At 38.9% G+C, this 12,436-nt stretch overlaps 1 protein-coding gene across 3 annotated transcripts in view; it reads left to right on the top strand.

The window, feature by feature from the left end:
* CDK14 (cyclin dependent kinase 14) overlaps positions 1 to 12,436 on the top strand; it is a 297,405-nt gene that overhangs the window by 132,220 nt on the left and 152,749 nt on the right. For all 3 annotated transcript variants that reach the window (XM_048510771.1, XM_048510773.1, XM_048510772.1), the window contains one exon: positions 2,468 to 2,530. In XM_048510771.1, the coding sequence (XP_048366728.1) occupies positions 2,468 to 2,530 (63 nt within the window). The remainder of the gene's footprint in view (positions 1 to 2,467; positions 2,531 to 12,436) is intronic.

Below are 12,436 nucleotides of genomic sequence, written 5' to 3'. Positions count from 1 at the left end.
TTCCTGATGCCCCTTGTCCTCTTGGGTATGAGAACTAATCACTGGAGTTGGTTTAATTTAACAAAAAGTACATCAAATGTCAAAGGACAGTAATATTCCCTTATTTTTGGATTGTTAAAGAGAGCAGTAGTCTTTGAGATATTTTCTGTGGGGAATCGAGATCACTTTGGAGTTTTGTGTTGATTTCCTGAACTGCTTTCTCACAAATACAACTGATGTGCTATTTTACTTGCCCTCTAATATAGTTAATGCTGGAAGACAGAATTTGCTTCAGAGGAGTGAGCGGTGGTGGCAATGGACCACATTTAACTGCACTTGAAAAATCATTCCTCCCCCTTCAGTGAAAGGTTGGCCTTTAAACATATGCCAAGTAGACTATAGGAAGAAATGCTTAAGTTGGCAAGCTGGTTTCAGAGACCATTCATTACCGTTCCCGTCTTCGTCCTAGATTGCTCAATGGAATAACATATGTACATCATTACAGCTGTAATGATTTGCCAGAAGGCATCACATAGATGTACGGAAGTTAGTATATCGGTCATCAAATAATCCGAGCTGTGACAACAATATTAAAGGGCTTTGTTGTGAAAACAGAAAACACAATCAATCAACAAAGCTAAAACAGGAACATGGTGGGCAGTGTGATGATGAATGTCGTAGAGCAAAAATCCTGTTTTAGGCAACCAATTGATTAAAGGAAAACAATGCTGAAGTACTATTCAGTGTTCAGGTTTCATTGTTTAGCTGCTTATACCAAATACCTGTGAAGCTCATATGAAAGTGTCACTAAAATCACAAGGAAAAGTGTACCCTTTCCTTGGAAACTACCTTATTTATGATAAACATGGATGGTAAATTTAACTGCTTATGGCATTTTCATAACTTATTTAGTGTTAGAAAGACTACCAGACTTAATTCAGCTTTTCAGTTCCCATGAGATCTTCCTCATTAATATGATTTTCCTCTGTAAACAATGTCTACCACTGGCAGAATGTGGGACAGAGATATGCAGAGATGCACAGCAGTTGGAATATGTCTCCTTCAATGACTGACATACATCTCAATAATGTTTTAGAAAAGGAAATAAGAGAACTTAATTTTTCACTAATGATTTCTTGTTTACAATGGGATGGTTGTGAATAAACCAAAAGATTAACATGTTGACCATAAGTCAGTGATGTTTGTGTTTACATATGAGCAAGGCAACACAAAGTCAATTGCTAACTGAAAATGAACATAGATCTATGGATTGTACACATATTTTGGCTCAAGAGCTGCACGCTCCAGCCATTGTTTTCTAGAGGCTGCAGTAACTAGCAACACTTTCAACGTTTATCAAAATAGATGAGAATAACACCTACAGCAGAGATTATGGACAGAATTCAAAGTCCTGACTTGTATTCGAACACAGTAGCTTATTCAAATTGAACACGAAAGGTTATGTGCTTCATTAGGCTGTAGGGAAGTGCATATCATATCAAATGCCTACTATGTACTTTTCCTCTCTTGCATCCTAGGATCTCATGGAAAATTAGACTATATGTTCTGGATAACAATAGCATTTAATAATATTTACTTAATGTCTTTTTGATATAGCAGAGGTAGTATTCTGAGAAAAATATATTAAGTGTCTTATGCCTTGTATAGTTTTATAAGTAGAAAGTAGAATTTTTTTTCTGTATAAGAAAGTCTGTCTTGAACATTTATAACCTTTTCCTTCACTGTAAAAGTCACATGATCTTGAATGTCTTTGAAGTTAACAGGGGATGTCTTGTCAGCCTACCAAGATCTCACTCATGTGATCTGCAAACTTTGTTCCCTCCCCTTTCAGCTTTTAGTTGGAGATTGACCTAAAGTAATTAAGACTATAAAGAAGCTTGGTTTTATAAAGTTACGTCATTCAAGTCTCCTAGGCCATGCTAGCAGGGGCTGATGGGAATTGTAGTCCATAACATCTGGAGTGCCAAAGGTTCGCCACCACTGTCCTAGGCTATGTGTGGCATGTGATCACTATGCCTACCTTTTCTGATAATTCAAGGCGTCAGCGAAGGTAGTTTGAAAAACAGAGACCTTGGCCAAATTTACGTATAGAAAGGGTTTTTTTAAAAATTTTGATCACAATCTGTGGATAGGGTAAAAGTTTCCTATTTCTTCCCAAATATACCATCTATTCACAATTACGCTTACAGTTGTGAATGTGACTGCTGGGAATGCCCATTAGTGCATTATCACAGTATATAGGCAGTTAGAGGGGACTTGGATATATATTTTAGTTTTTATAAATAATCTTATTAGCAAAGAAATGGAATGGAGCCTGAAGAGTGAAGAGTTGAGAATATATATTTTCTGCATTTTCCATTTGTTGTACTGGAGGAAATAGTGACTTCAAGTGGAAAGATATTAATATGTTACTATCATACAGAGGCAGCAGTAATACATGTCATTCCTATTTTTCCCTCTTTTCAAGCACACTGATTTATGTCAGTACATGGACAAACATCCTGGAGGACTTCATCCAGACAATGTGAAGGTAGGACATCATTTTCAAGTAAAATATTTAGATGGTAGGTTTATGTTAAAGAAAAGAGTTTTTCAGCCCTGTTTTAAGGCTGAAAAATGCCCCCTTGGCTTATACATGAGTCCTGCTTACCAGCCGGCTCTTCAGGCCTCTGTGGAGGCTGGGGGCGTGGCCGGGATGACCTCCCTGGCTGCACAAGCCCCTTGTTGCTGCCCTCCTCAGAGGGTGAAGGGGAACTCTGGCTGGCTGGGCTTCCTCAAACCCCAGGAGGCAGAGGGAGCTCCTTATTTGGGCAGTGACTCCCCCTGATGTCATTGCCCAAATAAGGAGCTCCCTCCACCTCCTGCTAGGTTTGAGGAAGCCCAACCTGCTGGGAGGTGGAGGGAGCTCCTTATTTGGTCAATGACATCAGGGGGAGTCACTGCCCAAATAAGGAGCTCTCTCTGCCTCCCTGCTTCCCACCTTGGGCTTATACGCCAGGCAATACGTTTCCCCAGGTTTTGGTAGTAAAATTAGGTGCCTCGACTTATACACCAGTCGGCTTATACACGAGTTTATACGGTAAATTGCTCCTAGGAATGAAGTGGCTGAAAGTAATACATAAACCTGCTGTTGAACAACTAGATAGCTGCTAAATTTCAGAAAACTAATTTTACTTTTTAATGGCCCATTGTTAAACAATGTCATTTTTACTGCTTTTCATAAGTTAGATTGTATCAACTGCAACTGAAGTTAGCTTTTGAATTATTGGAATAAGGAGATTTTATCAAGCCATCTGCTAGGAAATCAGCCAAACTTTTACCATTAGTCAGAAACCAATCAGTCTTACAGCATTTTGTGACTTGGGGACCACCCAGTGGTCTTTGATGCCTCCATTGGTAGAAACATGTTTGACATTTCACCCTATAAACTGAGGTTTTTAAATGTGAGATTGACCATTTTTCCCAATTGAAGTTCTCGAATTAAAGTTATTTTAAAAACATAACATTACAGGAAAACCACACAGATGTCCCTACCCCTCGCACTCAGCCCCAGAGAAGCTTTTGAAACAAGGGGTCATGTCTTTGCTTCTAAGTGCTCTTTGGGTTCCATAGCTGATCTGGGAAATAACCTGAATACCTTTTGTAGGATAAAAGGAAATGGTCATGTTTTCCTGCATAACTTTAGGTTCACACAGAAATCACCCACTTTTATGGTGGTAGCATCATTCTTCTTTAGTGATTAGTACTGTATTAATATTATCAGTCTTCTGTGCTTCCCAAGTGTTGGGTTCTAATAACCAAAGATTCTATTTGATTTTTAATGCTGAAGACATTATTTAAATGGCTAATTTTAATATTAATAGTTGTGGGGTGCTGTCTGGTTTCCGGGCTGTATGGCCGTGTTCTAGCAGCATTCTCTCCTGACATTTCGCCTGCATCTGTGGAGAGAATGCTGCTAGAACACGGCCATACAGCCCGTAAACCAGACAGCACCCCAGTGATTCCGACTGTGAAAGCCTTCGACAATACAATAATTGTTGTGTTTACGTATTCTTGAAATATGCTATAGGTTGTGTTCTAGATTATGCTAGGAGCATTCACCCATTGATGTACGGGACACTCTTTACTATCTTGCACTTTAATATCTGGAATTAGAATCTGGGTTATCTGGTTAAGTAGAATTTGGGCCAAACAGGTTGACTTGCAGGGTTTGATGGCTAGAGAAAAGAGACAGCAAGCTTTTGCTGCATTTGGAAGAGCAAAGTTGTGTAGGACCAGACCTCTGGGACAGGGGTAAGGTTAGAGGCCAGAAAGCTGTTAGAATAGCCATTCAGGAGGCACTAAAGATAGGGGACGGGGTATTGCAAAGTATGGCTGGGAAAAACCTCAAACACATCTGGTATAAAGCTTGAACAACCAACATATTTGATTAACTGGCAAACCCAATTCTACTTTGATTTTGTTTTACAAAGTTGACAATGGTCATATAGCAGCCTGCTACGAAAATAAGAACAGAAGAACCCAGGAGTTGCCTTGCTGGGTCAGACTAAAGGTCCATTTAATTTAGCTCTCTGGCTGAGCAAGGTACTTTAGGTATGCTCAAGGTCTTGTACATGTCCCATGGAATTAGTTTTTGCTTTTGTTTGCTTTTAGTTTGAATTGCAGTTCCTTGTGCTGCATTGCAATTTACTTTGGAAACTGCCTTTGTTTCAAATGCAGTATGCATTGTATACTTGTGGAGGCAGGATGTACTTCAGCAAGCCCAAAGCCTTGTCCTTGCAGAAAAGGTTGGATTTTCAGTAATGATCAGTCTAGAGCAGGGGTAGGGAACCTGCGGCTCTCCAGATGTTCAGGAACTACAATTCCCATCAGCCCCTACCAGCATGGCCAATTGGCCATGCTGACAGAGGCTGATGGGAATTGTAGTTCCTGAACATCTGGAGAGCCGCAGGTTCCCTACCCCTGGTCTAGAGGCATACAAGAAGGATACATGTGACAAAGAAATTACAGTATAATCCCTGCTACAGGCTCTTTCTACATTTGCATAAGAAACAATTAAAAGTTGAATGAGCGCTTATGAGTCATTTTAGCAACAAATTTTTATTACCTAGTTAAGATTTTTTGAAAACTTTGGTAGCCTTTTTAATAAACATAAACAATGTGGATTTCATTTGGATCAATATTTTTGTTTTACTTGCATTGAGTACATGGGGAAAAAGATGTCCTTGGTTAGTAGCTTATTTTCTCAGGGACACCTCCATTCTAATTAAGAATCCATTTTTATTGCTCATTTTCCAGCTAAATATAATAGATTCCCCGAGGATTTACTTGGAAAAAAATAATTGTAGTTGAAATTTTTGACATTGTGCCTTTCATCACAGTTCTATGAAGACCATATACTGCAATGACTGGTTTTAAAAATCCCATGAAATTCCATAACCACCAATTAAAACTGTTGAAATAAAATACAACCTAGCAAAAAGCATGACAAGAATGACTGTTGTGGGCCACCCCTGGGGACCAAGGAGTCCTCTGGGAAAGAACAGGGCCAGGAAAGCTCAGGCCAGCCAGAGAACAAACGGAGGGTGAGCTCAGAGCATCCAGACCCCTGTAGGATGAATGGCAGGCTCGCCAGGCCTCAGAGCCCAAAGTGTCTGCAGAAACAGGTTGTTCCCCAGCCCTGCCCCAGCTGAAGTGCCTCAGGCAAGTAGCTCAAACTGAGCCCATTCACAAATGGAGACAGCCATTGGTGGGATCCAAAAATTTTAATAACAGGTCCTGATGGTGGTGGGATTCAAACAGTGGTGCCGCTGCACACACGCACCTCCAGTCCCTATTGGGCAGGGAGGTTGCTTTAGTAACCCCTTCTCGGCACTCAGAAAAAATTAGTAACCACTTCTAGAGAAGTGGTGAGAACTGGTTGGATCCCACCTCTGGAGACAGCGCTGTAGAGAGCTGCTGTAAGCTAAAAGGCAGAGTGTGCAATTGGGGGGAAGCTATAATAGGCAGGTTTGTGGAAGACACTGGGCTGGACACAACTGAGCAACTTGACTGCCACATCGCATCTTCTTGCCGTGCTGAACTCTGTGGACTCTGACTCTGGATCAGTTCTCTTTGGACTCTAAACTCATGCTATCTATTTATTTACTTGTTTATATCATTAGTAGCCTACCTGTTTCACAAACATAAGACAGATTATTTGACAGCCTTCCCAAGGATCACAGGACAGGCACTTCAGCCCAAAGAAATCTTTTTGTACCACTGATCTTCTTTCTGATGAATATTGAGCAGGGCTGCTTTTCATGACCTATGCATATGTGGAGGCTTTCACAGAAGGAAAATACGGTAACTTACCACAGAATCTGTGTTTAACCAGAAAGGTCCCATCCTTCCTTGTGCTCACTCCGTACCATAGGGCTTAAGTGTCATACTAAATGGCACAGATGATTCAGGCAGGCAAGCTGTTGCTTTCTTTTCATGTGTGAGCTGTGCTTTATGTGTGTAAATTTCTTCCAGAAAGCTGATGTAAGGTTTTTAATTTAAAAGCCTCTAGCTTTGCTTTGATGCTTACCAGAAAAATTCTTTTGTCCCATTGTACACTGTCATGAGCATTTATCCTTCAGATAATGGCTGCATTTCCCAAGTAATATCTATTCTTGAGGAATGGATAATTTCAACAATTTAATGACCAATTTGAAAATTAACAACCTGAGTAAAAGCCTTAGGGTGTTTGATAACTTATAAATATTTATATTTCAAAGACATAAGTAATTACGCTTGAAATTACCCAAAAGCAATGAGGTGTTGGAAAGTGCTCAGAACATGGGAGTGATTCATTAGCAGCTAATTAATTCATATTTAAACCAAACTAATATATTTTGTGGAATGCACACATGAAACATAATCATTCCTAGAAACCATTTTAAATCTTGATATTCAAATGCTGAGTGTGGAAAAATTTACTAAATAACTTATTTTGAATAACTAAAAATAAATTGTGTCCTGGATTTAAAAGGCCTTTGGAAGATATTTCATAGGGTGTCTGGGTATATTTTTCCCAGGTCATTCAGTTCCATTGTTTATTTGACGTATGTCAAACTGGATGCGTCAGCATTGAACTTGATGTGATGAGCAAGCTTGATATATGATTGTGTACATACATATAAGTAGAATTTATTCAAAAACTGATGGGGAAAATATGTGTGGATTTTAATCCTGTAGTAGTGTGCTTATGGATGAAACCTTATTCAAGTATAAATATTATATCAGATGAGGACCCATGAAGAAAACTCAGTGGAAATTCAAGACCTTTAAGGAAATTGTGGGTTATAATGTGACACCTCCACATAGAAATACTCAATTCCATCCATAAACTCACAAATTCAAGTTGGTCGTGGTTCCCAGAGAAGCACTTCTAAAATGTCAGCCACTTGCACAGAAGTTGGCATCGAGCTGAATTTTCCTAATAATTATACTGGATATGTAAAACAGGACTATTTGCCATTTAATGAACTTGATAAGTTGTAGTTTTCCATTTCTCATCTTAGAGCAAGCAGGTGCAGAATGGGGTAAAGTAATGTTCTGCTAAATTAAGCTGCTGTCTCTTTCAGATAGCATTGAGAATCAATTTCTAAATAAATCTTTATGGTAATCAAATATCAAGTTTACCATCCTTTATTTTATCTCTCCATCTTACGTGCTAACAAATGCATGAATATGGTCATTAAATACCAATCATATATGCAAGTATTAAGAATGATTGCTTGCCACATGAAACACCCATATCCCTTATTTTCATGAAAGGAAGATGACCCAGTCTGTGAAGTTGTCTTAAAAAAACACCTACAATATTTTCATTACTGTGCTTAACTGTAACTTGTATGAATTTAAAATTTACCCCTATTTTGCTTGATTGCACTCCTAAGAGGAAAGCAACTAATCTTTCTTTCAGGTAAACAGGTACTTTTCTGAGCTTTGTGAATGCTGTCACTTACCTTTGACCTTTCAAGATTGTACAGTTTCTTTTTACAAAAAAGATGAAGGACAACAGGACCAACAGTTAATTAGAAATCTGATTTAAGTTTTTAACACTTCATTATAACCACTTGCTCTGTCATGGGCCTTTTAACTTCATTGATTAAGGAAAACTTTTAGGATAGGGCATTTATCAGGTTCTGGTTATTAAGTGTACCTTGTCATCTTTATCAGAAACTTCTGTACAGTGATAATATTAGTAAAGATTTAAAAAGAACATCAAAGAAAACAGAAACCAACAAATGCTGTAGCCACTAGCTTTAGGATTCATTTTTTGCTTCTGAAAGTTGTTGGAGCTGTAAATTATTCTGTTTTCTGAAGACTGGGAGATTCTAAAATTACACTGTAGTTGTATTTTGCATATTACATATGAAAATGGCCCTCAAATAATTGGATGCATGAGAGGCTTTTTTTGGTACCAATGTAAGCTCTGCCTCTAAGCCTGTAAGAAATAGTACTGAGAAGTCTTTAAAATCCTGGCTTTGGAGAAAGCCCCAGACAATCAGTTCTGAAAATCCATAGGGCTCCTTTTCCTGAAATGGATTTTATTGTGGTAGAAAACCTCCTGTTACCTCATTGAATTCTTCCTTCAAGTCAAAATGGTTGCCTTTGGTTCCAAATGATATTGGAAAAGAAGAATAGATGCTTTCTTTGTAGAATGTTTTTCTTGTACTCCTTGGGATGAGAAAGAATATTAAAGATTTTGATTTTAAAAATATAAAATTTCTCTCTGACTAGAATGCAGACCTGGGTCTGTTGTCCTTGAAGCAGCAGGGAGTCCACACAGCTCAGAACACTTCAAAGGCAGTAAGAAGAGAAAAAGAAATGGCCCTAGGGCCACAGGCTCCAAAACTAAAGTGGCATAATATGCTGCTGGAAAAAGGTATAAAAAGAGCTCCTGAGGGAAAAACAGCCCTCATGGCTTCCAGGTCGGCCCAAAGCAGAAATGATGGCAGGCCTTACTCCTAAGAAAGGGATTACTCACTTCACCATTTAAATCTGAAAGCATACGGGGTAACGTACACCCCAGGTCAAAGTTGTGGGAGAGCAGACATTTCGTTCCACAGATATATCAAGAAGACTCTAAGGGAGGAACTGCAGCATCTCCAGATTTCCTCATATCCAGCTATTCTTGATGGATGTCTTTATTCCCCCTCAAGGTTCCCCCCCTCCATACCTCCACTGACCAATCTGGGTTTGGGCAGGGACAAGCCATCCAATATGAATCTCAGGCAGTGGCCCACTTAGGCTATTAGGAAGGTCTCCTCCTTAGCTGTCTATCCTGGTCCAACTACAGGAACTGAGATACCCTCTTCCCTTTCAGACTGTGAGAAGGAGATAAAATTCTCCTCCTCCGAGGAACCAGTCACAGTTGAACAGCCAGTGAGGCTTTTCAATGGGGAAGAATCCTGGCTAAGGCCATCATGGCATTGGACCTCTCTAAGGATCCCAGAGTAGATCCAGAGTGAAAGGAGCCAAGGTGGGTTTTTTTCTGAGATTGCCTTCCTTGAATAAATCTATTCATTTTCCTGAGTACTTCAAAAGGCTGTTTAGAGCAGAGTAGTTTTCTAGACAGTTCCCTAGTGTTACAAAAATCCTAGCTTCCCATGCTGTGGAAATGTTGCAGGTTCTATTGGTGGACATTCCAACTGCTACCTTAGGAGCATCCAATCATCCCTCATACAATAAGAAGCAAAGAGCATTATGATATGGACAGAAATGCATCTAAAGTCAATCTCTATGAAGCCAGACTAGGGATCCCTCAACACTCAAACTGACTAACCATGGACAAAATTGAGTGGTCTATCAAAACAGAGACCTTTCAACTGATCATGAACATGTTCAGGGTTCTGAAGGTAGATCTTTGGGCCACTACCCTTAATCATTGAGTATCACAGTTTTTTCCCAGATGCCATCGTCCAAAGGTGAAACGAGTGGATGCCTTGACATCCTTATGGCCACAGGGATTCTATATGCATTTTCCGTCTCCACCAGTTATTCCAAAAGCTTTTTGTCTTAGAAGCCATTTCTGTACATTGATCCTTTCATATTTCCTGTTAGGAAATTTTGTTAAAACGCAGTGGTGTACTTCCTCTGGTTCATGTTTTTTCTGAATATAATGTACTATCAGTGATTCCTCTGAGACCCAGTTCTTAATCCTAGATACATGTTCCAAAACATGTGTTTTAATCTGGCAACAGGAGCATCCTATAGTGTTACAATTAGAAAAACCTCTAAGAGGTTTACAGTGTGCCACAGATGGATGACAAAACTCATTTGTCTCTATCACAAATTTACTGGCAGAGCACATACCAGAGTGTCCATTTGGTTTGGAACCTTGTTCTGTATAATCCCTAATGTCTGCTCTTATCATTAAATCAGTATAATTCTTATTTCTTCTAAATCCAGTGAGAGGTGAGAGTTAACACCCCTAAATCCAGTGAGAGTTAACACCCCGAAATATGAGTGATTAATGGCCAAAACTTTTTTTAAAAAATTTGGTTGCTAACAGGACAAAATTCAAAACCACAGGTAAGTCTGTTGCTAGTGGTTTTCTCCTGAGTAGTCAGTAAATCCAGTCAGTCCTTCACATCTCCCATTTTTTCAGGCTGTTTGAATGATATAATGGAGATAGAGAGATTCCATCGATATATTTGATGTTAGAACGCTGCTTTTAATGGGGCTGGGTTTTAATAGATAGAGCTGTTCCTAATGATTTTATAGTTTGATACTATTGATTTTATTGTGCTCTATTGTCTGTTGTTCGCCGCCCTGAGCCTATAATAATAATAATAATAATAATAATAATAATAATAATAATAATAATAATAATAATAATAATAATAATAATAAAATGATATAATAGCCGCTTTCCATAAAATTGCTCTCTAATCTGTTTGCAGCCAGCTCATAGTCATGTTGTTAGGTGGAAGTTCTTTTTAAGTTGGCCCATAAACTGAACCAAAGGGAGATTATTTGTTAACTTAGATGACAATGATAAGAATGATAATGGAGAAGGAAAGTTTGATCATTGGCTTATGAAAAGTTGAGACAAAATTTTATTACTGTTTGCCTGTTTTTTTGGTTATTGTTATTCTGACATTTAGTAGCTATATTACACTATTGCATTTTCTAGTTCATGTTTCTATTTACATTATTAGATAAACTTTATGATTTAATATTGTATTTTCCGCTATAATAAAAAAATCAATATTTAAGCATGCACTTGTGTTGAAAATCTGTAAGCATAGTTATGTTTATGCTGCTTCTTATTACACTTATGACAGTACTTGAAGCAACTTAAAATAATATTCTGTCAGAATCAGCACATGCTACAGTTCCCATTTTTCTATACTTTCTTGAAGCATTCAACAATTGAAAGTGAAAAAGGTTCTCAGAGGTTGCTGCAGTCTCCCGGAAAGGAGATGTTTATAATCTGTCTGCACTAAGCAGTCTGAAAGGAGAATAAAAGGAGTCTAGTTCTTGCCGACAGAAAAGATGCGTCCTCATTGGAGAAAGTGGTAGTTTTCATTATTTTGCCCTTACATTTTAATCATTGCCAACATATTGATATCACACTCCATAAATTTCTAAATTGATCTGACCTTCACTTGGCACTATCCTCACAGGATTCATGATTAGAAAGTTCTCCTTCAGTTAAAGAGCAGTTGTCAAGGCAAATGGAAAAAAAACAATGTATTGTCGAAGGCTTTCACGGCCGGAATCACTTGGGTGCTGTGTGGTTTCCGACCTGTATGGCCGTGTTCTAGCAGCATTCTCTCCTGACGTTTCGCCTGCATCTGTGGCTGGCATCTTCAGAGGATCTGATTTTGGGAAAGCAAGTGGAATGTATACACCTGTTGGAGTGTCCAGGGTGGGTGAAGAAACATTGTCTGTGAGTAACAAAGACAACCAGGTTAATAGTTGAGGGCATCTGAATAGAAGTATGAGTAACAATGAAGTCTATAGCCTGGGAGTAACAATGGAGATAGCAAGGTCACTGGTGGGAGCATCTGAATAGAAGTATCCTGGCCTTTGTTTCCTTTGTCTACAGTCATCCTATGTTTGTGTGGAGCTGGTTAGACTCTAGTATTTTTCAACACTGGCAGCCAAGTTCTGTTCATTTTTATAGTTTCTTCCTTTCTGTTAAAATTGTCCATGTGCTTATGGATTTCAATGGTATATACTCCAACAGGTATATACACTCCACTTGCTTTCCCAACATCAGATCCTCTGAAGATGCCAGCCACAGATGCAGGCGAAACGTCAGGAGAGAATGCTGCTAGAACACGGCCATACAGCCCGGAAACCACACAGCACCCAAGGGGAAAAAGCACTTTTTTGGAGTGGTCATTTTTTTAACATTTGCCATAAATGGTTTTCAAGAAGAACCTACATCCTT

Source organism: Sphaerodactylus townsendi, linkage group LG11, assembly GCF_021028975.2.
Source record: "Sphaerodactylus townsendi isolate TG3544 linkage group LG11, MPM_Stown_v2.3, whole genome shotgun sequence".
In the NCBI taxonomy this organism is placed as follows: domain Eukaryota; kingdom Metazoa; phylum Chordata; class Lepidosauria; order Squamata; family Sphaerodactylidae; genus Sphaerodactylus; species Sphaerodactylus townsendi.
This window is presented reverse-complemented; position numbering and strand designations above follow the sequence as displayed.